Source organism: Peromyscus maniculatus, chromosome X (assembly GCF_049852395.1).
Source record: "Peromyscus maniculatus bairdii isolate BWxNUB_F1_BW_parent chromosome X, HU_Pman_BW_mat_3.1, whole genome shotgun sequence".
NCBI lineage: Eukaryota > Metazoa > Chordata > Mammalia > Rodentia > Cricetidae > Peromyscus > Peromyscus maniculatus.
Window position 1 is genome coordinate 136,369,822 of NC_134875.1, and position 27,877 is coordinate 136,397,698.

General features: G+C 42.7%; 1 protein-coding gene across 4 annotated transcripts; it reads left to right on the forward strand.

Moving 5' to 3' along the window:
- Positions 1-21,505: 21,505 nt before the first annotated feature.
- On the forward strand, positions 21,506-26,556 carry LOC102902775 (diphosphoinositol polyphosphate phosphohydrolase 3-alpha). 4 transcript variants are annotated; one of them, XM_076562998.1, is made up of 3 exons: positions 21,506-21,748; positions 22,139-22,757; positions 23,396-24,699. In XM_076562998.1, coding segments are annotated over exons 2-3 (495 nt in total). In that variant the 5' UTR covers positions 21,506-21,748; positions 22,139-22,263; the 3' UTR covers positions 23,397-24,699. The 4 variants fall into 4 exon arrangements, with proteins under 4 accessions (XP_076419113.1, XP_076419114.1, XP_076419112.1 ...); XM_076562997.1 differs by lacking the exon at positions 23,396-24,699 and adding an exon at positions 25,441-26,556 and having other exon boundaries at positions 21,517-21,748; XM_076563000.1 differs by lacking the exons at positions 21,506-21,748; positions 23,396-24,699 and adding exons at positions 21,841-21,848; positions 25,441-26,556.
- Positions 26,557-27,877: the final 1,321 nt, after the last annotated feature.

The window sequence follows — 27,877 nt, forward strand, 5'->3', positions numbered from 1 at the left end:
TATACATTTCAGAGGAATGTATATACACATACACACACACACATACATATATATGTGTGTGTGTGTGTGTGTGTATATAAAGGTACATGTACATAGTGTAGATGCAGATATGCATACATATGTGTGTACATACACATAGACACATATTTTGAGTTTTACAAGCACACATGCACAAATTCCTGGAGAAAGCACGGTTGTTGAAATTTTCTGTGAATGGCCAGAGAAATGTGTATTGTTCATCTTTGAAGCTGAAGGCAAATGTGTTGAGAAGCTGTTAAGGTAAGCACTGAACAGACTGTTAGTCAGACCTTTAACAACAAAATATGAACCAGTTGCTGATTAGATAGAGTCAATTATTTGATTTTGGTTTTCCTTATGGGGACCTTTAGGGTTTGTGTCAATGCGCTGGGAAGTGCCAGTCACTTATTTTAAATTTACTAAGAGGTCAGATTACACTGCTATATGAAGAAGCATTGGTGATAACCACCTTCTATCTAAGTAGGTCTTCTGACACCTGTCTCAATCCACGGGGCCCCATTTGAGCATACGCGTCAACTATTTTAGCACAAAGATTTGTGAGTTCCCATATTTTTATAGCAAATTATTAATGTCAAAGACTTGGTTTCATGTCAGCTTGCTACTCACTGGGTCACAGCATTCATGCACATTGTAGACTATTTCAGGCAGTGGGTGGCATCGAAATAAATGGGTGACATGGAAATTAAACTATACGGGTAATTAAGTAGAGCTGTGAAAATAATGCGATCTGTTTTGCTAATTTTTATTCAGCAACTTTCCAAAAGACATAGTGGATACTTGTTTAAATTTAGAGGGATTCTCATGTAACTTGAGCCTCCGTGTTAATTAGGGCATGCTGACTTGCCAGTTTGTGCAAATCAGCAGGTGTTCGATGTTAATTTATGCAGAATCAATGTTGTAGAGACATGGAAGTTAATAGAACCCCTTTATCTTTTTGTGATACCTGATGTATGTTGATTTTCCAATCTTGTCAAATTCTGAACAGGTTTCTGAGTTTTTAAGTCTCTCTACACACCACATTTTCTTTTCCTTCTATCTCCCCCCCCTTTCCTACCCTTTTCTCCTCCTCCCCATCCTCTCTTTAGGAAAGGGGAGTCCTTTTTACCCTGTTCATATTTCAAAATTGCTTCCTTTAGAAAACCTCATGCCAACATAGCTACGGCTATCCCTCCTCCTACAGGTATAAGGTTTAAGAGTTTATATTGGATTTTAGCTTTTCTTGTACCATGGTGCACGCCTTTAATCCCAGCACTCAGAGGCAGAGGCAGGCAGATCTCTGTGAGTTCGAGGCCAGCCTGGTCTACAGAGTGAGATCCAGGACAGGCACCAAAGCTACACAGAGAAACCCTGTCAGAAAACAACAACAACAACAAAAAAGTAAGGTATGAAAAGGATGAATATGTATACAAGGCTCTTGGGGGACATCAGTGTAACTTTTAAGCAATTTTGAAAATGACTTGAGAGTGTGGAGACAGGAACTGGTCTTTAGGAGATGGGGATCAAGATAAAATTTACCATGTATAGTCTGAATTTTTCTCTGTCTTAACCTCTTTTCTTTTGCTAATAACACAATACCACAAATTTTAAAAGTTATAAAAGAAGAAATTTTATTTTTGACTGCTATTTCTGGGTCAAGGTAGAAGGGCTACATCTGGTTATTACTGTCTTGATTCTTGCAGAGTTCAAGGATGGACAGAATCACATAGCAAGAGACAGTAAACATACATGTATATGTGTCTTAGTAATGTTCATTGTGTTAAATTTTAATTTTATTTTTTATTCATATATGAATCCACTTTATTTTGGTCAAATCTACCTCTTTCTCCCTCCTGTATCCCCTTAACCCATACCCCTTCCAACTTTCCTCCCAACTTTATGCAGACATACACAGACACAGCCACATGCACATGTACACACACATGCACAAAATCTACTGAGTTCAGTTAATTACCTGCATGCAAGGCTCTCCACTGTGGCAGGATTAACCTATCAAGGGTACCACCTCTGAGTGAAACTGACTTTCTCTTTCCTGGCAGCCAATGATTGCTTGTAGCTTCTTAACTTATGAACCATCATCACCTTATTTATGGGGGAATATCGACAAGATTAACCTGCAGATCTTATGTAGGTAACCATAGACGTTGAGACTTCATGAGAACATCTGCCTGCAGTGTCCAGAAGACAGTTTTGCAGATTTCTTCCCTAACATCTGACTCTGATGATCTTCCCTTCAATTTTTCTGCATTGTTCCCCAATCCTTGGGGAAGAGAGTATGATACAAATGTCCCATTTGGGGAATGAGTATTCCACAGTCACTTATTCTCTACACGTTGATGATCCATGGTTCTTTGTGTTAACCACTGCAAAAAGATGCTTCTCTGATGAAGAGTGTGAGCTAGCCTGAGCTATGGCTATAAGGATAAGTATTTAGAAGGCAGTTAGGAAGTATGTATCAGTTTAGCAAAATGATAGTAGTATGTTCTCCCCTAAGGTCTATGACCTTTCCAACTATGAGTTCTTGGGCAGGTTTAGTCATACCAGGCATGAGTTCCCACCTGTTGACTGTGCCTTAAATCCAACCAGACAGCTCTTGATTACCCCAAGACATTTGTGCTACTATTGAAACATTGGGCATATCTTACCAAGTCAGTGGCTAGTGTAGTTCACAGGGTTCATAGCAGACTAAGACTGTATCTTTTCCCTCCTGGTAGCCTGCATAGCAACTTGCAGCATTATGAAAGCTGGCCATCATGGAAGAGGCTTCCAGTTCAGTACCAGGTTGATTTCTCCCAGTCTGTACCCAAAGTGTGTGGCATTTTTGGTAACAGAGTCTTACCCTTGAGTGCTAGTGGTAAACAAAGTGCAGTGGCAATACCATGTATTGTTTTGGAGGTCTACTGGACCTGTCTGACCAACAGCTCGAAGGGAGGCATCCCATACCTGGGACTGGAACTTTTGTTGGAGAGTCTGTGGTTTCTGGAAGGACCATTATCCACTCCCCCATGTAGAACAATTCCAATTATATATGTATATGTATATGTATATATGGAAGCTTATACAATGTCAGGTTTCAATGTGGTTTTTTCAAACATTCGTAATATTAATTATCCCTACTCCCACTGTGCTAAAAGTGTCCAAATCATAAGAATAAAGTTCAGTAAGTTCTCTCTCACACAGTGAACAAACCTGAGTTAAAGGGAATTGATTATGAAGGGTCTGGTGTGAGAGACATTCCCCAAGAGTCAGAGTCAGGGAGATAGGCTGCAATCAAAAACTCAGTGTTGCTGATCTCATAAATAGTCACTCTGTCTCTGTCTCTCTCTCCCTTCCCCCTCTCCCCTTCCTTCTCTCTCTCTCTCTCTCTCTCTCTCTCTCTCTCTCTCTCTCTCTCTCTCTCTCTCTCTCTGTAGCATCACATTAATAAATGCTGGATTGATCAAACCATATATAAACCTTTAAAACCCAATGGATTAACATCTGCATGCACGATTTTCTATACTATAACAGTTGCATATGGCCTTAATGGCCACATAACTCCAGTTAAGCTACAGAGCCTGCAACAGAGCCTATGAAACCAGGGGGATTTCCAATCTTTTAGCAATTTCTGCTGCCAGTTGTGGGGTATCCGCCAGAGAAGACTGCTTGGACATGGGTTTAGGGCAATAGAAAGTCTTTATTAGGCATTGGCGACTACAGTGGGTGTTCAGGGCTCCAGTGTAGCACTGAACCTTTCTCAGGGGGAGCTTTTTTTTTTTTAGCTTTGACTTTTTTCCTTTTATTTTATTTTACAATACCACTCAGTTCTACATATCAGCCATGGGTTCCCCTGTTCTCCCCCCTCCCACCCCCTCCCTTTACCCTCAGCCAACCCCCCATTCCCACTTCCTTCAGGGCAAAGCCTCCCCCGAGGACTGCGATCAACCTGGTAGACTCAGTCCAGGCAGGTCCAGTCCCCTCCTCCCAGACTGAGCCAAGCGTCCCTGCATAAGCTCCAGGTTTCAAACAGCCAACTCATGCAATGAGCAAAGGACTAGGTCCTACTGCTCAGGGGGAGCTTTTAAGCACAAAAACCATACCCTAGGTTGACATACTTCAGTTAACAAGAACAGTTAGCCAGAAGCAGAACTACAGAAGCCAAAAAACAAGGTTAGTACATTTAGAGACTTTTCCAGAAGTATATGGACTTTGTTTTAGTTTTGGCTGGTGGTGTTGTCTACATGCTGAGTTTTATAGCCTGAATGACATTTCCATCATGGAGTCAGTTGTGCTAAGGTTTGGAAGCCTATCAATGTCTGGAGCCCTGTTATATTCCCCACTGGTCCTAGTGAATGATCAAACCATGGGCTCATCCTGTTTTAGTTTAAGATGCAGGGCCCTGATGTTAATCTAACCAGAATGATAACTAAAAACCCAGCCAGTGCTAATGGCAGAGTAGTTAGCCAAGGGACCAAGAGAATAGAGACTGGTATAAGTTATTTACCCAACCATGGCAAGATTTTCTCTAATTCTCCTGATCAATTAGCATAGAAACAACAAGTTTTTCCCAAAACCAGACATAATTTCCTTTATCTCATGAGAAGTCTAAGGCTCTCCAATTTTGTAGGATCGTTTCTGCAAGGGAATCTAACTGTTGTTTTAATACCTCTAGGTCCTGATCAACCTGTCTGCTTAGTTTGGAAAGTATCAGAAGAGGCACATTTAGTCAAACCATTCGTATATGCCACCAAGTAGTCTCAGGGGCTCGGTAATATTGCTGTTGTCCAGATGAATTAACTTATAAGTCAGAACAGCGGGCATCAGAATAAGGGCAAGTGCCTATGTTAAAGGTTTTGGATATTACACAAGTTTCATCCCCTTGTAAGTCCTCTCACATTAATTTGGGCTGCCCCCATCACAGTGAGTCGTCAGCCAGTGGGCTGAAAGACTGGTTAGCTCCTATTGTATGTAGTATGGGAGTCGGGTGTCTAAGCATAACCAGCAATCCTGGCTGATTACTGGCTGGAAATGATTAACTCTATCCCCAGGGTCCCTTTCTATGGCATGGAGTTTAATTCTCCAGGTTTTTCCTGTTTCCCAAAGATCAGAATTTTTTGAAGGAATCTTTCAGGAAGCCTGAGTTTTACAACCTTAATTTTTGCAATGGAAACACCCTTGTTCCTGGCAACTAGGGAGGTCACCTGCAGGGCATGCAAAGAATTGTGAACTTTGTATTCCTATCTCAAAAGACAAACTCCCGTATCTTTCCCTTTTTCCGCACAACCGGACACTTAAAGTGGACTTCAGTAAGTAAAGGTCAAGATGGAATACACGTTGCTGGCTTGTAGTCACACTAGCTTATACCTTCCCTGTATCAGTTTTCCTCAGTTTCCAGTCTAGATCTGAGTGTGGTGGGGGCCTCTATTCATATCTGTAGTATAGAACACAAGACTCAGGAGGACGTGGAGGGGCAGGGGGTGGAAGAGCCCAGGCCCAGTGAATCCTTAATTTCAATGGGACTGTAGTCCAGAGACAGTCAGTCCATTGACAGTAGTGTCTGTGGCTTCTGCTCTCTTGACCTGGGTGTGGTGGATCCATGGTGTGATGCCAGCTACCTTCACTGATGTAGGATTGGAGAGGATCACCTGGTAGGGTCCTTTCCAGGTTAGTTTCTGTGCCCCTTTGGCTACTTACTTGACCCAGATGGTATCACTGGACTTGAACAGTGGGAAACTGGTGGTGAACTCAGAGGTCAGCTGGGTCTCTAGGATAGTCCAATAAATAGAAGAACTGGAAGATGATGTAGGATGTATAATGACTAGAAAAAAAAAATGATTAGAGAGTTCTGCCAGCTGCTGGTCTCTGAGCCAGGGAGGTCTTCCAAACACAATCTCATACTAGGTAAGTGTCCCCCTATATGGGATGCAGCAGGCTGAAGCAAAATAAAGGAAGGAGGCCTATCCATCCTTTGTTGGATGCTAATGAGAGTTTGTTTAGGGTGTCTTTTAATGTCCTGTTTATTCTTTTAACCTGGCCAGAACTCTGAGGTCTATATGCACAGTGACACTTTAAAGCTTTAGATATAATTGAGAGGTTTTGGCTATGAATTGTCAGACTCCATTGCTAGAGGGAGGCAAACTCAGGGACCAGTTTCTAGAGGAGATTTTGTGCTACTATTTGAGCAGTTTCAGTCTAGGTGGGGAATGTGTCTACCCACAGGAAACAGGTGTCTTTAAAAACTACCAAGTACTTTTATCCTCCCCAGCAGGCCAGATCTTGGTGAAGTCCATTTTCCCAGCGTTTGCCAGGGTGTTAGTCTCCCATTCTGACCCCTTCCTGGGTAAGGGCTCTTTGTTTTGGATTTACTTGAGTACAAGCCTGACATCTTGAACCAGGCTGTCTAGTCTTGGTATAACATACCTTGGTCTGATCACCTCACAAAGATTTGTGGACCCCAAATGAGTAGCCTGGTGAAGGTTGGTTAGCAACAGTCCCGCCACTTGTTTCTGGGAGAATGCTCTTTCCCTCTGGTGTCCTCCATCAGCCTGTGGGTTTGAGCTGTCCATTTCTTCTTTACCATGGAGTCTCAGGCAGCATGAGGTCATGGTATGTCATCAGAACATCAATAGGCACCACTGGTCTTAGGACCATTTGATGGGCAATCAGGTCAGCAGCCCTACAGTGAAGGACAGAAATCTGAAGGGGAAGCCAAATAGCCTCTAGGAGGGCTAAGATTTTTTAAATATCTTTTTTTTTCTCAGCAGTGTGAAGCCCTCTTTCTCTATAGATCATACCGTGGACATTCCTGGCAGTAAAAGCATATTGGCTCACAGGCCATGTGGTGGGCTTTTCTTTTCTTCATCTGAGGGCCTGGGTCAGATCAATCAGTTCTCTCTGGGCTGAGGTACCTGGGTTGGGCCCAAATCATTTTATTAAAGAAACTCCTGCAGCTCGCACGTATGTGGTTTCATCTTTCATCTCCTGACAGTCATGGATGAGCCCCTGCATCATCACACAAGGTGGTAACTGAATTGATGGAGGTGGGTTTCTCAAACTGGATTTGAGGGTGGGCCAGGAGTAGGGCCTGGTATCACGTCACACAGTCATTAAACAGCCTCAACCATGTCAGGGGTGCTGTTGACCCGGAGTTAACTTATTTTGTTTGTTTGTTTGCAGTAGTTGCCTACTCTGAGACAGGCTCCTTTGACCTCCCTTCAGCTGGTAGCCAAGATAGGTAGCCGTCTACAAAGTTGGGCTTTCTTAGCTGACATTCGGTCGCCCAAGGTCTGTAAGTCTTGTAGCAGTCCCTCCATGGCCCTTTTAGAATCTGTTTTTCCAGGAAACCTCCGACAGAAGGGCAGGAAGTCTGCATTTTGTGTCTTTAACTCCTGGGACAACCTGGTCTAGGTATGTTGTCCACTGTAACCTCCCTCCGGGTCTGTCCATTTAAAGTCAAAGATGGGTTGACTCACCTCTGCCAATGGGAGGCTAAAGAATGCATCTTTCAGGTCCAAGACAGTGTACACCTGTTTCTCTGGAAGAATCAGACTCATGAGAATCAGAGGTCCCAGGTTTCTTCACATGTGGGAGAGCTGTATTCCAGGGTGACTGACAGGGCACCAGGATGCCTGTCTCTTCAACTCAGGCATTATGGACTGCAATTTTCCCTTTTGTGTCCAGAGTCATTAGGTATTGTTCAATATGGATGGGGTTAATTGAACTGGTAGGAACTTAGTGTTGGGGAGTCCTGGGGTTTCTGCCCATACCCCAGGAATCTTTGTTGTCAGTCTGAGAGACTGACCAACTGTATCTTTTGATTGGAGGTACAACTATCAGTTAGGAGATATTCCTCTGACAGAGGGTGGAACACCAAAATTTTGCTGGCTATCTGTAAGTCCAACTGCATCTCATCATCAGAGAAGGTGACAGCGGCTTTCAGTTTAGGCAAAACGCCTTGTCCCAATCAGTTCTCTGCTGTTAAACACCCTTTGAGTTATCTCTACCCATGGGGACCTCATTATACCTTTAAGGTTTTTTTAAACTTTTATAACTTTTTTTTTTTATATCCAGGACCAACCAGGTGTAAAAGGAAATCTTTTTAGCAGTTATCTTTAATCCTTTAAAAAGGACCTAGTGAAAGATGTTTAAAGTCTCCTTGGTCAGGGCTGGACAGAAGGGAAATCCATTCTGTCTAGGCTGCATTGTCTGGCAATGATCCTCATGCCTGGTCTAGGGGTATGTTTTTATTTATTTATATTGTTGTTTTTCTGTTGTTTGTTTGTTTTACTTTTTTTGAGAATGGTATATTTTATGGATCTTTGGTTAAAAAGGAGACATAAACCGTGAAAGAGGAGGGTAATTTTTGCTTTTCCTTCTTGCTCACCCCAGGGGACCTTTCCCCCTTCCCTGGGGTTCCTCGGAGCAGGCACAGAGGGAATGCTCACCTGGGGGAACTGTTTCCTCTCCCTGTGTGCACTCTGCTCAGGTGGCAGGGCCCCGGATGAGAGGCCCGGCCCCTCCCCCTCCACACAGGCTCCACCCCTGACTGTGGGCAGGGGTCAAGTAACAAAACAAGCAAGCCTTCTGCTGCTGGAGTGGGACAGGGGGAGGGTGTCGGGGGTTCTCTGACCAGGCAAAGCCAAAATGACTCAGGTCCCTGTGGTAATTTGAATGTAATTGGCCCCATAGGGAGTGGCACTATTAGGAGGCATGACTTTGTTGGAGTAGGCATGGCCTTGTTGGAGGAAGTGTGTCACTGTGGGGGCAGGATTTGAGGTTTCCTATGCTCAGGATACCACCTAGTGTCTCAGTCTACTTCCTGTTGCCTTCTGATCAAGATGTAGCCAGTACCATGACTGGTTGCATGCTGCCATGCTCCCTGCCATAATGATAATGGATTGAACCTCTGAAACTGTAAGCTGCCACCTCAATTAAATGTTTTCCTTTTTAAGAGTTGCCATGGTCATGGTGTCTCTTCACAGCAACACAAACCCTAACTAAGACTGTCCCTAACAATTGGGGGCACAGGTCTTAAGCCAGGGGAAGGGGAGGATCTCACATCAGAGAATACCACTAGTCAATACAGGGAAACAAAAATGACAGAGACACATAGAAAGACAAACAGACAGACAGACAGACAGACAGATAGACATCACACACACACACACACACACACACACACACACACACACACACACACACAGTAAAAACAACTCGGGGTGGCCACCACATATCCATACATCCAAAATACACATAGGGAATCTCATGATGTCTCACATGGATCTCCAGACACTGGATCATCAGGCATGTTCAACCTCTCTCCTATGTGTCCAAACAGAAGGCATCTTAACCAGATTTTGGAGATGACAGACCAGGCGACTTTCTAATTTGTTTCTCTTATGGGTAGAGGTATTGGAACCCCCTGAAGTGTTAGGTAGCAATTGATCAAAGGGAGCCCTGGGGACCTGCAATATCTCATGTTGTGCACCTTCTAGGAGTCCTCTGACCACCACACTCTTCCTCACTCCACGGGGCTCTGAGACCCCCAGTGTCTCAAGGTCTGGTCTCTGGGATCTTGGTGGAACCTCCAGAAATGTTGTGGTGTATTCACCAGAGAGGATTGCTTGGACATCCTCAGGATACATTGGGTGTTTGGAATCCCACTGTAGCCCCAAGCCTTTCTCAGGGTGAGCTTTTAAACACAAAAACCATGTCTGGGTTGACATACTCCAGTTAACAAGAACAGTTAGCCAGAGGCAGAACTACAGAAGCCAAAAGCAAGGTTAGTACATTTAGAGACTTTCTCAGAACTATGGACTTTGATGGATTAGGTCTTTGTTTTCATTTTTGACAGTTGGTGGTGTCTACATGCTGGGGTTTACACTCTGAATGGCACTTTCATCATGGAGTCAGTTGTGCTGAGGTCTGGGGCCCTGTTACACCAGTGAATAACTGACTTCCATAGTCAAGTCAGCCTTTCTAAGAACCTCGTGGTTTCTAAAAGTGATATGTTTGGCCGTATTTATGAAACTCATTAATGTTTTTCAATAAAGTGACGGAAGTAGAAGATGATAAAAATTTAACAGGAAGAATCAATGCGTGATTGTGTCTGTTAATTCATATCCTTAAGTGTTTAGGTACAGAACATGAATGTCTAAAAGGAGACCCCAACCACCATATGCCATCCCCACACTCCTATGTCTAGCTCTACATTGACACCTCCTGTGCTGGCATTACCTTGTGAGTCCCCAGAGAACTAAGCCAGCCCATACTGTCTCCACACTTCCAGGCTTATCTTTAGATGTGTGGCTCCTGACAGAGTCCCCCTGATGAGTCCACCCATAAACAAACCCATGTGTACCAGCTCCATACTCCACACCCTACTCGGTCTGCTTACACAGCTACTACACTGCCCTAGCCGGAAGCAGGCTAGACTCTCATATAAGACACACAGAAAAAGAAATCCACATGCTGAGGACACATCCCCAAACCATAAACAATATGAATAGCCAAGACAGTATCCCACTTCCCAATCCAATAGTCTTATAGAACTGTCCTTGAGTGAGAATTAGTACATACATGGACCCCAGGACACAGATTTTAATAAAAAAAAACCCTCATAAACATTATTAAAGAATTCAAGGAGTTTAAAGAATACACAAAGAACTCAATGGGTTTAAAAGGGGATAACAATAAATGTCTGAGTGATGTCTAAGAAAAGAAAAATATACAGCTAAATGAAATGTCAATGAAAATTTTGGACTTGAAACCTCAGTTCAGTAAATTGAGAAATACAGAAGAGAACTTAAGCAGAAATGAAGATGGGATTGAGTCTATGGTCATACCACCCTGAATGTTCCTGATCTTGTCTGAGGATGGTACTGAAAGACTCAGTAACCCAATTAGAAAACTCAGAGAAAATCCTTACAAATGGAGTGGATCAAGTGAAAGACAGAATATTAGGACTTGAAGACAAAATAGAGAAACTGAACCACACATGCAAAGAATATGTAACAAAAATAAACACAGGCAAGGAGCATGATGAAATATTTGAGACAATAAAAGACCTAATCTTTGAATGATAGGTATAAAGGAAGGAGAAGGATCTCCTGCTCTAATCTGATCATTAACAGGATAATAGAAAAGAACTTACTTAAATTAAGAAAAGACATACACATCCACATAACACAAACACACAACACACCAAATGGACAGAACCAGAAAACAAAATCACCATTGCACATTTTTGTTAAAACACTGTGTATACAGAATACGAGAGAGTACTAAAAACTGAGAGAGAGAGAGAGAGAGAGAGAGAGAGAGAGAGAGAGAGAGAGAGAGAGAGAATCATAAATCACATATAAAAGAAAACCCATTAAAATAACATCTGAATTGTTAAGGAAACTTTAAAAGCCAGAAGAACCCAAGCAATGTACTCTCATTTCTAAAAGATAGCTGATGACAACCTAGACTACAGAACCTAGCAAAACTATCTGCCAAAGCTGAAGGAGAATGAAAAGCTTGCCATGACAGACACAGGCTAAAAGAAAACATGTTTACCAGTGAACCCTATAGAAGACACTGGGAACAATACTTTGGACTAGAGAGAATGAATGTAGAAAGGAGACTATAAATATGAAACAAATGGAGCTATAATTACTGAAGCACAAAATGGACAAATAATACAAAAATCAATGCCCCCCATGACAACAATCAGGACATACTTTTCAAGACTAACTTTAAATATCAACACCCTAATCAAAAGACTCAAGTTAATCAAATGAATTAAGAAACAAAATCAACTTTTCTGTTGTATAATACTTCATTTTACCTTCAAAGATAGACACAGCCTTAAAGTAAAAGGAACTAGACACCAAGCAGGCATTACTATCTAATAAATGACAAAGTAGATTTTAAACTAAAAAAAAATTCCCCAAAATAAAAGGTCACTTTATTTTAATCAGTGGAATAATAAATCAAGCAAACATTATAATCTTAAACATACTTCATGTATGTAACAAACTGTGATACACACAATTTCATAAAATTGTACTAATGGACTTAAAAAGAAACAGATTAACTTCAACACACTAACAGTTAATGAGGTCATTACCACACTTTTTCCACTAGAGAGGTCATCTGGACAAGAAATAGAGAAACATCAGTAATAATAGATATTATACATCCAATGGACCTAACAGATATCTACAGCCAAAGAATATACATTCTACTGAGCATCCCAGGGAAGCTTCCTAAAACAGACAACAGACTGCAACACAAAACAAACCTTAACATAATCAGAAAACTTGAAATAACTTCTTGCATTCTAGCTGACCACCATGGGATGAAACTTAAAATGAATAGCACAGAATTCCCCAGTGCGTATGCATATACAAACTCATAGAGATTAAACAGTACTCAAAAAGAAATCAAGAAAGAAGTTTAAATATTCTTGAAATTAAATGAAAATAAAAACAACACAAGAAAATCTCTGGTACATATTAAAGAGTCCCACAAGGGAAATGTATAGCTCTAAACTCCTACAATCACAAAGAGCACAAATAAATGGCTTAATGGTGCAACTCAAGAATTTGAAAGAACAAGAACAAACCAAACTGAAATCAAGTAAATGGCAAGAAATCGGAGCAGAAATTAATGAGTTAGAAACAAAATAATATAAAGAACCAACTAATCTAAAGGCTGTTTTTTTCCTGAATATAAAGAAGATTGACAAATTTTTGGCCTAACTAACCAAATGAAAGAAAGAGATAATCCAAATGAATAGAATCACAGATGAACAGGGAAACACTGAAACAGACTCCAAAGAAATGCAAAGCCTTGTAAGGGAATACTTAAAAATATATACTCAAGTTAGAAAGTCTAAAATAAATGGATAGATTTGTAGATTCATGGAAAACAGGAAAATTAAACTAAGAGATGAACATGCTAAACAAATAAGGAGATTGAAAGAGTTTTAAAAAATCCTTCTGACTCAATAAGGTCCCAGCTCAGATAGATTCACAACAGAATTCTACCAGAAATATAAAGATCTACAACCAACTTATGAAAAATTTCAAAAATAGAAATAAAAGAAGCACTTACAAACTCCTTTCAAGAAGCCAGTATTGCTCTAACAGCAAAACCATGGAAAGACACAACAACAAAAAACACACTATATATAAGACAATATGCCTCAAATACATACATTCAAATTTCTTCAATAAAATACTTGCAAACAGAACACAGGCTTATATTGAAAAGATCATATACTACAATCAAGTTGGCCTCATCCAGGAAATGCTGGGAAGGTTCACCCACATAACCCAATAAATGTAATAATTCATATAAATGTACTGAAAGAAAAATTTACATGATCATCTCAATACACACAGAAAAGGCCTTTTACAAAATTCAATATATATTCATAAGAACATGACAAGGACACAAAAAAATGAAAAGACATCTCAATGGGCATGGATAGGCAAAAATAATATTGTGAAAATGACCATTTTACCCAAAGCATTGTACAGCTTTGATCCAATCCCAATAAAAATCTTCATGACATTCTTCAAAGAAAAAAAAATTAAAATACTATAATGGCTTGGAAGCTCAAAAGAGCCCAGAAAGCCAAAGCAATCCTGGGGGTGAGGGGATGCTGGAAGGATTACCATTCCAGATTTCAAGATCCATTACAGGCCTATAGCAATAAAAACAGCATGGTACTGGCCAACACACAGACATGAAGATCAATGGAACAGAATCGAAAACCCAAACATAAGTGCAGGTAACTCACTGCAGCCATCTGATATTTGAAAAAGACAGCAAAATATACACTGGAGAAAAGACAGCATCTTCAACAAATGGGCTGGGAATCCTGGATGCCTACATGTTGAAGAATTTAATTAGACCAACATCTATTATTCTGCAGTAAAACTAAATCCAAATGTATTAAGGACCTGAAATGATGAAACTGCTTACATAAAGCATAGGTATAAGTGTAGAAAAGGACTGTCTGGATAGGACTCCATTTGCCCAGGAATTAAGACCAACAGTTAGCAAAAAGGACCTCATACAGCTAAAACGATTCTGTACAGATGAGGAAACAATGGAGTGAAGAAGAAACACAATGACTATACATCTGAGAGGATTAGTATTGAGAATAGACAAATGCTTCCAAATATGAGTCAAGAAAAGAAAAACGCCACAGTTAGAGAATGGGCTAAAGTATGAACAGAGAGCCCTTAAATAATGGCTAGAAATATTTTAACACGTTTAACATCCTTATCAACTAGGGAAATGCAAATTACAACTACTGTGAGATTTTATTTTGAACCCACTCAGAATGACTAAGTTTAAGAAAACCACTGAAAAAAGCAAATGCTGTGGGAAAATAAGAACACTCCTTCATGGCTGATGGGAGTGCAAACCAGTGTAGCCACTCTGGAAATCAGTACGAAGGATTCTGATAAAGCTGCAAGATCTATCACAAAGCCCAGTTGTACCACTCCTTGGCATATGCCCAAAGGACTGGACATCCAACCCCAGAGATACTTGATAAGCGATATTCATTGCTGCTCTCATCACAATTGTCAAAAATGGAAACAATTTAAATGCTCTTCAACTGATGAATGTATATTAAAAATGTTGGACACTGCCTAGGTTATTTATTTACTTATTTTATTTTTTAATGAACTCAACACAGCTAGTGCTATCTGAGAGGAGGGAACCACAATTGAGAAAATGCTTCCATAAGACTTGTGATGGCATTTCTTGATTAGTGATTTATGGGGGCAGGCCTAGCCCATCATGGGTAGTGCCATCCCTGGGCAAGTGGTCCCGTTTTCTACAAGAAAGCAGGCTAAGCATGTCATGAGCTAACAAGCCAGTAAGCTGTGCTCCTCCATGGCCTCTGTCTCAGTTCCTGCCTCCAGGTTCCTGCCTTGAGTTCCCACCCTGAATTCCCTCTGTGATGGAAACAGAGGTGGGAGGAAGGGATAAATAACACTTAGGATGTTTGAAAATGCTATAGGAAACATTGTTTCATAGTTCATTAAAATGCAATATATATTCAAAAATTAGATAAAATACAATATCATGTATATATACATACATACATACATACATACATACATACATACACACGTGCATATAAAGTTTTAAGAAAGTAACTCCACTTGAAGTGATACTACTCCTACCAAGACCTATGGACTATCTATCAAAAACCGCACTGTTAAGGATGTGAAACCTCCATTCTGGTTGCTGATCAGGTGAGCTGAAAAGACTGCCAAAATAATAAAGGTTATCGTCTGTCTTTTTTGTCTCACAGGACTTGAAATGAAGGCAGGATTGTGGAAGACACCACACACTTTGGACACAGAACTGGATCTAAGCAGGAAGCCTTCTCCCTGAGGACTAGCTGTCATAGAGCTGAAAAGAGCTATTAAAGCTGCAATCAACATTCACTCTTACCTAGCTATAACACTTATGGATCACAGCAATAGCCAAAATGGCAAGATATCCCAAAAGGTGCAATAGGGGACTTATATTCTTGAGGTAAACGATAGCTATCTAACTGAACTTAAAGACAATCTCAATAGGAAGGAATTAATATCTGTACTATCCCATTACCTTTGGCTGGTAGTCATGGAACCTACAGTAGAACCTAATACTACCACTTTCCTAAAGTAGTGTAATTTCTAAATGCATTAGAAATGATTATCCTTAAAACTCTGTAGATATAAGTGTATAAGTATCACTCTTACCCCTAATCAAAGGAACTTCTTTTTCAGCACAGGGAGATCATGCAGAAATTCACAACTGGTCAAGATGCAGAGAACAAATAGCTGTGGGGTCCCCAACCATAGTTGATCCATCTAGAATACAACCCTCACACTGAAAGCTCAGGGAACATTGTAGAAGCAGCGGAGGAAAGACTGCAAGAGCCAGAGGACTAGCCTGTCTGCTGGGTCTCTGTATGACAGGGGAGCTGCACCAATGTAACCTTAACAATAAGGTTACCTGAAAGAGACCAGCACAATGACCCTATAAGTTGACCTGCCAACATGGCTGGGGGAAATCTCACAAGGCTCTACCCCTAGATAAAGAACTATAGGGAAGAACTATAGCAGCGTAATGGTTGCTGAGAGATGAATAAGTCTTTTGCAGAGCTGAGGCCCATGGCAGGTTATACAGCCCTTAACGGTCTACCCTAAACACATACACCTATGAGCAATGCCAAATAGACTCATCAGGCTATATTTATTTAAAATATGTATGCATGTATACATGTGTGTATGAATGTATGTATGTTTATATATGGGATAATAATAATACTAATACTAATAATAATAATAATAATAAAAAGACAAAGATGATGATGATGACATGATGACGAAGAAGAAGAGGGCATGCATTTGAGAGGGAGAAATACAGGCTGAGTTGGAGTCAGTGCAGCAGGAAATGATGCACATGACGTACATGCAGAACTCACATATGAAATTCTGAAATAAATTAATTTACCACTACAATAATGCCTAGTAGTATGGAGTCAAGCCTGTGACTACAAAAATATCAGGCTTGTCTACTATAGTCATGTCAATTCCTGCTTCTTCTCCTGCTCCTGTTTCCTCACTTTTCTTTGTTTCCTCTTCTTTCCTCCTCTTGCCATAGCCAAGGTACTTTGTGTACATTTACGAAACAAGCTTCACCTTCTTTTTTGCTTATTTTACTGCAAAATGGTTATGGACTAGGACTTTGGCATCTTCTGTGTCAAATACTCTACATGAAATATGGTGAGCTTTCCAGGAGGTTTGGACAATTAACATTATACTGAAATGTTAATATCCAACATGCTCATCTAAAAGTTATAGGTGACATCATCTTCCATGTAAACTCAACAAGACGTTCATAGGTGTTTGATGTTTTAGAAATCTCGTGCACTGGTCCACAGACATAGGCATCTATTGTACATGCAGCCTTCAGCACACTATATGCTGAAGTCCAATTTTCCATGCTTTAGTCATCATATGTGCTCAATTTCTTTTCAAGTGTGTCTACCTCAAACCTAATGTTATGAATGGAACAGATTAATGGAAAAATATACCTTGTCTGAGTCAAATTGCACAAATAAGTAGCAGGATTTGCTTCTTTTCTTTTCTTTTTTCTTTTCTTTTCTTTTAGAATTTATAAGTTTACATCCATGGCATGCAAGCAGGGGAGATTGACTTCACAACATTAAAATAGAATTTTGTGGAGCTAGGTTGACACCTCACTCATTAAAGTGCTTGGCATCCAAGTCTAGAATTTATGTTATCTCAATGCTGGAGAGAAGGAAACCTGGGAACATCCAAGTTTACATAGCAAGCTCCAGAACAATGAAAGATTCAGTCAAAAAATAAGATAACAAAGCCAGAGTCTCTTTGGACTTTAAAATTGTTCCTATGCACCTTATTTTATTTTTGTTCAATCAAATAAACAGAGGGTCTTCCTGTGGGGGAAAAACAAAATAAGACAGAAGATGGACAGCATTCCAGCAATAAACCTGAGGTTGCGTTCCATCTTCCATACACACACACACACACACACACACACACACACACACACACACGCATGCCCAAATATGCTGAATATAGACAAGAAAGAAGAAAGAAATTGAAGAATTTGATGAAAAGTGTATGTAGTGGATTGGGAGAGCCCTCATTTTAGTCCCAGCCCTGGGACTTCAAGCTCTGTGGTAAGGAGGATGTGCACTCTAGCCTCTCCAGCTTTCATTTAATAATCTAGGAGAAATGGAATAGAGGTCAGAGCGATCCTATGAAAGTTGTCAGTAAAATGTAAAAAACATATGACATATGGTCAGTCCTCAAATAAAGAGCCGTGGGGCTTCTGATACTGCAATTAAAGGGACAAAAGGCTGGTGAGCTGGGTCAGTAGGGAAAGGATGCCATGCCTGAGGATCAGAGTTTAATCTCTGGGACCCATCCAAAATTGGTCATCTGACTTCCACACTTATGCTAGGGCGTATGCACCCATCCTCAAATTAAAAAAAATGTGAAACAACCTAAAAAGAGGAAATGAAGATAGTTTTATGAGAACATAAGGACCATTACAGAATAGAATGTCTCCTGCAGTCCAGAAATCAGTGTGCCCTTCTGGGATGTGGGCTGATCATAAAAAGCTATTGGTAGAAGTTTAGGAAGGTTTATGACTTTTCGTCCTACTAGTTGCTGTACTTTGGAAAACTGAGATTAAAATCTGTGATGTTTTTTCGAATGTTTTAAATAACCTGAAAGATGAAAAAAATAACAGCAAATGCCCGTTTTCCACCGAGCCTCAGATAACCAGAAGACAATGCTGGGTCAGAGGTCACAACCAAGATGCCATTGGGACACATGGCACAGCTCTCCAGAGCAGGCCACTGTTGTTGGTGCCACATGAAGCTTTTCAGAGAAACTAAGCAAGCTACCATTTCCCCATCTGTTTTAACCCCAGACATTATCTGCCTTATCCTTATATTTATCAAGTGAACTTGCACCTTTTTGAAATAGCTGCTGGCTAGCCTCTGAGGGTGCTGAGTTCATTGTATGTGGGCCTGCGGGTGGCAGGGTGATGGATAAAGAGATTATATTCTGCCAGAGCTGGTTTGGGCTTTGGGGAAGAAAAGGAATCCTGAGCAGGACATTATTTCAGACACAGAAACTTACTCTGCAACAAAGGACCTTGCCCAGGATCTGTGCTCCTCTGAAGCAGGCAGGACATGTACAGAGCAAGCCTTCCATCTCTCTAACAGTGCCAGGGGCTGTGCCCTTTCCGTAACACAGTGGGAATCAGTGCGGACTTCGGCAGCCTTTGGTCAATGGGGCTGGAGAGAGTGTTCAAAAGGAGGAGATTCTGAGAGGCTGAGGACAAGGAGGAATCCCTGCATGGGCTGGGGAGCCAGAGCAGCCAGAATGGGGACAGCACTGAGACAGGAGCTGGGGAAGCTGAGGGGACTTCCTGAGCTGGAGGCTTCCTGGGCAGTCCATTCTGCGGACCCCGGAATTTGCCATCATGTACCTGCCTAGCAGCTGCTGGAAACTGAAGCATAGCATAGGCATCACATCTTAATGTCATCCCTCCCCATATGCAATGATGCTGTCTTCTTCAAAGGGATTTTAAGATTGGACAAAAGAAGAAGCATGCAACACCTACTGCAGTATACACGATGAACACTGTCTCTAAATATTAGTCTCGTGTTTATGTTGTTAGTAATAACAGGGCTTTTCCTTTTGTTTATTTAATATTAGAAATTGTTTTCTCCCCTACAAAACATTACATTACTCACAAAAGGCAGAGAAGAAGCTTCTCTGATTACACAGTGATTCAACCTGCAATCACATCAGGAATGCTGGGGTCTTTTGTGTTCCAGCTATTGTATCCCTGAGGGAACATTTGCTGAATTACCTGCTGGAGATCCACTATACAGCCACTGCCATTCCCCAGGGAGAAAAAGGTGTGTGTGGTACACACAGAACAGAGAACTGGGGCGGCGGGTGTGGATGTTGATGTGAAAGGCGCAACCCCCCACCTTCTTGTGTGAAAAGACATATGGAGAGCTGCCCCAGGCTTAAGGAAACTTATTTCATGCAACTCACAGACTCAAGAGGAAAGATCCTTTGGGAGCCATGGAACTTTGTTCACAAATTTACTCAGTCGATGTGGTTTGAGTCCTTGGTAGACACTAGGTAGGGCTCAGGGACTATGCTGGCTCACCAGGAAGAAAGGGCATGTTTCAGGGTAGCACCCAGCCTTACACTCCCCCATCAAGCAGACAGAGAGCCATAGGACCATTCATTGGAGCTATGATAGGAGAGAAGCCAAAGGGAACTTTCAAATTCAAGGCCAGAGAGCGGAACTCGTGCACAGTGGGAGTGAGCACCAGGTCCCAAAAGTCTCTTGGAAGAGTTGGGCTTCCTGAGAGACTTGTCCCATTTCATAGATGAGAACTATTGAGGGCAATGGCTTCTCTGGGGAAGAAGACTAGCCACTAAGCAAAACCCTTTTCTAGACTGATGATAGAATCAGACATCTTCTTTTGGCTATCATTTCATTCCATTTTATCTTGCAGGGGTAACTGGGCTTTCAAAGTGTGAAGTAACATGGCAAGGATCCACAGGTGTTATTACCGGGAACCCTGGAGGTATTCAGAGGCTTTTAAAAAGAAATCAGATGGCACGGAGTACACGAAAATGGAAAATACCTTTCAATGAAGTCAGCAATCCTTACCAAAGTGAACTCTTTCCCCAAGAAGACAGCTATGAACATCAAGATCAACCACAGCCTACTTCAGCTCTGTACAAAAGTCTCTAGTGAGGGCAAGGTGATTTCAAAAGAATGCAGGCTTGCCTAAGAGGTGATGGGGAGACATTCGGTGCCCTCAGAAATCTAGAAGTCTACAAGAGAGAAGGAATGAGAGAAACCTTAGAGAAAATTTTTAAGAAGTATGGTTGAAGTTTTGTGTTAATTTTGGGCTCTGGGAAGCTGCTTCTCTGGCAAGAGGTCAGTGTGATCAAAGCACACTGACCTTTGCAATCTCCAAATGAAAACCACTGGGCCAGGGAAATGGCTCACTAGGCAAAGTGCTCGAGGACCTGAGTTCCGATCCACACCACCCACATACAAGCCAGGCTGCAATCCCAGTGCCAGGGAGCCTCTAGAAACTGAGACTCTGAATCCCTGGGGCTTTCTAGTCTAGTGCAGCCTAATTGTGGAAAACCTGTCCCCAAAGTCATAATGGGGGGAGAGCAATGGAAGCAGTGGAGGAAGAAACCTTTGCCCACCTTGGGCCTACACCTGTTCAGAGAGTACACACACACACACACACACACACACACACACACACACACACACACACACACACACACACACACACACACACACACACGTTTTCAAGGATCACCAAAGCCCTGAATGCTCATCTGTGAGCAGGCCAGGAAAGGGTGCAGTGTGTGAGGATGGAGGCTGACAGGGAATCCACGACTTGGTGGGGGTGCTGCTCCAGAATCATCTTGCCCTGGGGTTGAAACCAGGGTTGTGACAAGGAGTCCCGGGGTTCCATGACTGGGAAACTGGGGGACAGAGAGGCTATGCCAACTGTGAACAGGGGTTGTGTGCCAGTGTTTAAGACAAGGGCTGAGCCAAGATGGTTGACAAGCCGCAGAAGAGAACCTGTTGAAGAAAGCAAGCTGCATGTGACTCAGCAAAGATTATTCTGGCAAGACTGCCATTGGTCATTCTGGCGACACCCTGCCTGCTGCCTAGAAATAAGGCAAGTGCTGTTCATAATGGGAGAGGATGATGACGCGGACCTCGACCCTGCAGCCTGTGCCTTGCTCGGGGGTGGGAGGGGGAAGCTGGCCCCCGCCGCCGCTGCCATGTCTGGCCCACACTCACACGTGGTGGGACCCTGCGCAATGTCACAATGGGGTGCACCTCCCCAGCGCACAGGGAGCTAGAAGCTTCCCAGGCACAGCGGTGAGGGGCGCCTGCGCAGTGAGCCAGTGGCGTCGCGCGTTGCGGGAGTCGAGAGACCCCCGCCTCCGCCCCTCGCCCTCCGCCGCGCGCGCGCACGCGGGCCCGGCCACGCGCGCGCACGCGTCTCACCTCGCTCAACCCCTGCCTGGGCGGCCGGGCGGCAGAGCGAGCGCGCGATCGCGGACTGGCAAGCGGGCAAGCGGGCAAGCAGGCAAGCAGGCGGGTAAGCAGGCAAGCGGGCGGGCGGGCAAGCGGGCAAGCAGGCAAGCAGGCCGGTAAGCAGGCAAGCGGGCTGGCGGGCGGGCAAGTGGGCAAGCAGGCGGGTAAGCGGGCGGGCGGGCGGGCGAGCGGGCAAGCGGGCAGGAGGGCGGGGACCGCGCACGGTCCAGTCGGGGGCTGTGCGGAGGCGCGGGCTCCGGGCTCCCGGCTCCAGGCGGCGGAAGCGGCGCCTCCAATCAGGCAGCGGGCTCGCGACCCTCGGCGCACCCCGGCTGGCGCTGCCCGCCCCGGACTCACTGACGCGCCGGCTCGCCCCCGCGCCCGCGCCCGCCCCCGCCTAGTCTCCCCGGGCTCGGGCTCGGCTCAGACTCCGCTCTGCTCTTCTCTTCTGCAGCCCTCGCTCTCCCTGCCCGCAGCAGCTCCTCCTCGGCTGCGCGGCGGCGGCCCGCTCGGCATCTGCAAGCGACCACACACAGTCGGCGGCGGCGGCGGCGGCGGCAGCAGCAGCAGCGGGCGAGGATGAAGTGCAAGCCGAACCAGACGCGGACCTACGACCCCGAGGGCTTCAAGAAGCGCGCCGCGTGCCTGTGCTTCCGCAGCGAGCGCGAAGACGAGGTGCTCCTGGTGAGCAGCAGCCGCTACCCCGACCGCTGGATCGTGCCCGGCGGGGGCATGGAGCCCGAGGAGGAGCCGGACGGCGCGGCGGTGCGCGAGGTGTACGAGGAGGCGGGAGTCAAGGGGAAGTTGGGCCGGCTGCTTGGTGTCTTCGAGCAGAACCAGGACCGCAAGCACCGGACCTACGTGTTCGTGCTCACCGTCACCGAGCTGCTGGAGGATTGGGAAGACTCGGTCAGCATCGGCAGGAAGCGAGAGTGGTTCAAGATCGAAGATGCCATCAAGGTCCTCCAGTGCCACAAGCCCGTGCATGCCGAGTACCTGGAGAAACTGAAGCTGGGCGGCTCCCCGACTAATGGAAACTCGGCCGCCCCGTCCCTGCCGGAGAGCGAGCCCTAGTATGTACCGCTCCCGCCCGCCCGGACTCCCGCCTGTCGCCTCCCCGCACTTGCCTCCTGCCTGCCTGCCTGCCTGCCAGGAGAGCACCTCTCCTGCCCTGTGCGCCCGCACGGGCAGGAGGGAGGCTTCTTTTGTTTCCTTGGCAGGCAGACCTCTGAATCACGCTTGCAAACTGTCTCTGTTGCCAGGCTCTGTTTGCAGACAATTTGCACGTTTTTTCACATGCTTTTCTAATCGCTTCTTGGTGACACTGTAAAAATCTTGCGGTCAGCCAGAGCTGCATGGGATTTCGTGAAAGGTGCCTTAACTGCTTGCCCTGCTCTTCATAGAGGGTGTGCTTGTCTGTGTGTGTGTGTGTGTGTGTGTGTGTGTGTGTGTGTGTGTGTTTGTGTGTGTGTGTGTTCGCGCGCGCGCATATGAACGCGCGTGCGTGTCTGTCTGCCCTGTGATGTTTTGTTTGGGTGGTGTTTTTTCCTTTAAACACCCTTGACATGTGTTTGTGCGTAAGTGTGCGTGCGCGCTTTTGATGTCAGGCTTGTGGTTTGTTTCTTAGTGGAGGCCTTTAGAGTCCTACCAGCTGGCGGGTGGTGGTGGGGCATCTTTTTATGTTTTTTCCCCCTTGTTTTCTTATTCGCAGGCTTCACGGTGAATATGACTGGATGGTATATATCTACCAACGTTCTAAATGTATTCTACAAACCTGTATTAAATATACATGGATGGTGACACTAATTTATGCGTTTGATTTTATAGGTTACCTTTCCAAAATTTGGTACACATAGAATTGAATATCATCCTCCCCCCCATGGTTCTCTGTTACATAAATCCTTTTAAGTAATATATGTGTAGTAAACAAAATAGATACTGTCAAAGAAATGAGTACAAACCTGCTTACCAAAATTATAGCTTTTATAAACCAAGCATGTAATTTGATATCCTAAATAATGCTGAATTATTGAATATGGTTTTCACTAATTACTGGGTAATCTAAATCACTGAATAGATATTCCCAGTAACCTCAGTCTTAAAGATTATACACCAATCCTACAGATTATTGCTTTATTTCTGTATTGTATACATAAAAATACCTCTCATCTAAAAACGCCATGAATATGTTGGGGGTTTTACTACAATGTAATATTCTAGAGATAATAATGCACAGTATTATATTTGGCAGTTGAACTCCATTTGACTAATTTAAGCAGACTTGAGTTAAGCAAATTTCAGTTTTGTTCTATAATCATACTTTGTTTCATTTAAAAGCATTTGGATTGAGCAGTGCAGTTGAATGAGATTTTCTTTGGGAACTACAGAGACTGTTCATGCAATTTCCAACTTTCCAGTACTTCCCATTTCCATATTGCAAGCAAAAACCAGTTATCACTCTTTAAATTCAAATTTATATAGTTAAATATCCTCTCTGGGGTTCATTTGAGAAAAGAGATAAATGAAAGCCTCCAAATGATCTTGCCTTTTAATAGAATAATTCCAGGAAATTCAGATAAAACAGCTGACACAGGAATAAAGCAAATCTTGTCAGGATCTTATATTTTCCAAAAGTTTGACACACAGGTGTGATTTTCTCCTTGGAGGGGTTACTTAGTGCCTATGCATTTTACATGTTGAGTGCAGTGAGGCTGAATTTTTCAGTTCATCCCATTGCCCCCCAATCCAGTGTACTGCTGAAAGATAGTAAGATGTTTACCCAAGATAACAGAAGTTTGTTTTCAGCATGTTGTCTTAAAGGGCTGTTTTTCCCTCCACTGGACAAGTGCCTATGCTTATCCTTTAAAAAGCTTGAAGTCATGCTGAAGTCAAAGGAATTTTGATATGTTTGATGCAGGTATACGATGTATTAGAAACCTGTTTTGTGGATCAGATCGTTTTGGGTTTTTTTTTGTTGTTGTTGTTGTTTGGTTTGGTTTGGGTTTTTTTTTTTTTTTTTTTTTTTTTTTTTTTTTTTTTTTTTGCAAGAAGGCCTGAAACATGGCTATATGTAGTTTCTTGGTATGGTTCCACTGGAAAGAACTGTTATAAAGCATTATTTAGAAGTATCAGTAAAAGTGAAAGTTTGTGAGAACAGGAACAGACAGCTTGTAAGATATCAGCATGGGACACATGGTTTAACAGGCTCTGGAGCTGGAGTTGCTTCTTTCCTTACTCTCCTTTACACGGGGCTCCTTTTTGCAAAGGAACATTGATAACTGGGAAAGGAGGTGAAGCTGCTCAGAACGTATTTAATACTAACAGCTAGCCAAGCTTTTTTTTTCCCTCGGAGATCTTTTTGTGGAAACACCTATTGTAGTTATGTTCCTAACTAACTGTTTTCCTAATAGAATATGAACTCTGAGGACTAGGACCCAACCTGAATCCTGCATAACCCCAGGGCCTCAAAACGGGCTAAAATTCGGAGACATTTGTCATTGACTCACACAGTAGAAATGTCTACTTCCAGTGAATTCCTGATTTTCTTTTTTAAGCTTCATAACATACCTGGGAGAATTTATTTCTTTAGGCTCTCACCTGTGCTTACAGTGGAACCACATTGGATAATTCACTGCAGGCTTTTCCGGTAGAAAGGGTTGATGAACCATACTAAATCCTCAGTAAATATTTGTTGTCTAGACTCTACAGGAATGGACAAACCAGTAAAACCTTATTAATCAGATTATCTTTTTTTAGGTGAATGGAATAAATGTTGTTCAGATTTACTTTGAAAGAATCAAGTATGTGACCCCAATGATGAATGGAATTGTGAAGCACAGGTGAGCTCTTTGACATCCCCAAGGACACAGCTCACCCTATGCTTTTGGACGCTGCTTTCCTGTTATTAACAATGGCTAGACTTCAGGTTGTTGCACTACCACTGTATCTGTACAGAAGTCTATTTGGCACCTGTGGCCTTTTTGTGCTTTTGTCTGTATTTCCCCATCAGATATGACCTTGAATGCAAAGAACTTGCTTTCTTAGTCTTTTTATATCTAGCATACATTACTTGATATATGGTAGGCGTCACTGAATATTTGTTTAATATTTTGTAATGATAACGAATGGTAAAACATCCCTCTTCTAATCTCTCTAGCATATATGTGGCTTTTGTATATCAGATGTCTCCCAACTATTTCAAGGCAGCTGTAAGATAGTAGCAAAGATTCATATTCATATGTCTGTGTTATCCCAGACATTATGTACCTCCTACATTTGCCAAAATTTTGAACCTAAATTTAACTGTGCCTCTAGACATAATTTCTCCTCTGTAGAAACTTCAGGAGACAGAGAAACAGTTTACTGTATATCAAACAGATGAGATTCATAGAATCCTGACTTCAAGAAAACACAGGACAGATGATCCAGTTTCTTCAGTATATAAGTCACAAGGATGAAAGGAAAGGGTGGTGGTTAAACCTGTGCATTGAAAAAAGGCTTCAGAGAGTGATCAATACTTGCATGGATCTTATTTGGATCCTGATTTGATCAAACTGTAAGATGAATGAGTTTATCAGACAACTAGAATATTTTGAGCATTGGCTAGATATTTTCACGTTCATTATTATAATACTGTTGTTATATTGGAGAAAATAATTCTTATCTGCATTCATATATTTACAGTTGAAATGATATAATGTCTGGGATTTGCTTCAAAATGTATCTAGATATTAAACACACTTGACATACTCAAACAAGATTGGCCTTCAAGATGGTTGAAGCTGAATGATGATTAAATGATGTTCATTATATATGTTCATCTCTGCTTTTGTATGTTTGACATTTTCCATAATAAAAAAAGTTAATCAAAAATCACTGGAAATGTTGGAGTTCTTCTAATTAAGTCTAGTATATAAGGCAGAGAGAAAAAAGTGAGGAGGGAAAAGTTTATAGATTGACTTTTCAATGTTGGCTCCAGGATGCTACTTCTGGTATAAGATGTCAGATTCATAGAAATAAAAGGAGACGTGCCCTGGAATGGACTCTTTCTTTTACTTTGTCCTACTGCAATAGGAACAGTTAAATCATTATTTACAACTGCTGGATCACATTTTTCTTTATTTGGGAGAATATCTTAATAAATCGTGGTTTTATTTACAACTATTGGAAAATGGTGGTTGGTTCTACTATGCCAAAGAGAGGTTTTGAAAACCATCTGCATTCTAGTTCATACCAGTGTGACATCAAGGGACAAGGTCTCTAAGGGATTATTTTATAAAAATCCATATAATGCCATTTTAATAGTTTCTTGGGGGAACAAAACCCATTAATTGTAGACGTGTGTGCTACACATGGTGTCTAATAATCTAGTTGAAGACAGGTTAAAAAAAATAGTAGATAAGCAGTTAGGATTCCTGACCACAGGAGATCACGGGCTGCGGAAATGAAGACATAGGTCAGGATAACTAAAGATGTGCTTTTATTAACAGGGTAGGTTCAGTCCTGACATTTGTGGGTTAAGGAACAGGAAGGCAGTTCAAACAGCACTGTAGGTCCTGCGCAGGATGATGAGTTCCCTCCTAGGGATAAAGAAATGTGAAGCTGCAGCTTTTGTTCTGATAGTTAAGTGTTTCTAATCCCAAGGGCAAGCAGTTGCCTTGAATCAACTGTGTCTGGAGAGCAGGGAAGCCTTTCTCACTCGAGCTGGTTAGTGCTTCAGTTCCAAGGGCGCCTGGTGAAAAGGCATCGAGATCTTCCTTAGAAAATGCCCCTCTTCCCCTGGAAGTTGTTTCCTAATTTGGGTCAACTGATTTGAGGAGATTTTAAATGTGGAGGCAAGCAGACCCAAGGGGGAACTTGAAGTGGTGGTAAAATAGTGCTTTGGAGTCCGAGAGGCTGTGCCTCCAAGCTAATGGGACCAGACACTGTAATGGCCCCTGCCAAGTCACTTTTCCTCTCTAGTCTTCAGTTTTCCGGTCTGTAAAATGCAGCAGGTATTTAGAGTCCCTACCTTTGCAAACCATTGCTTCTGAGAAATTCTATTTCTTTGAGTACAGCATACCAGCATATTCCCAGTACTCCATTGCTCTGTTGGGTCAGCTTTATCCCCCTCACACTAACCTTATTCAATTGAACTGTAAGGTCTCCTGGCTCTGAATCTCTGAGTTTCCTCTTATTCCCAGAGTCTGGAACA

Coding starts and splice junctions, on each gene's coding strand:
- LOC102902775 (XM_076562998.1), top strand. CDS start 22,264: ATGAAGTGCAAGCCGAACCAGACGCGGACCTACGACCCCGAGGGCTTC.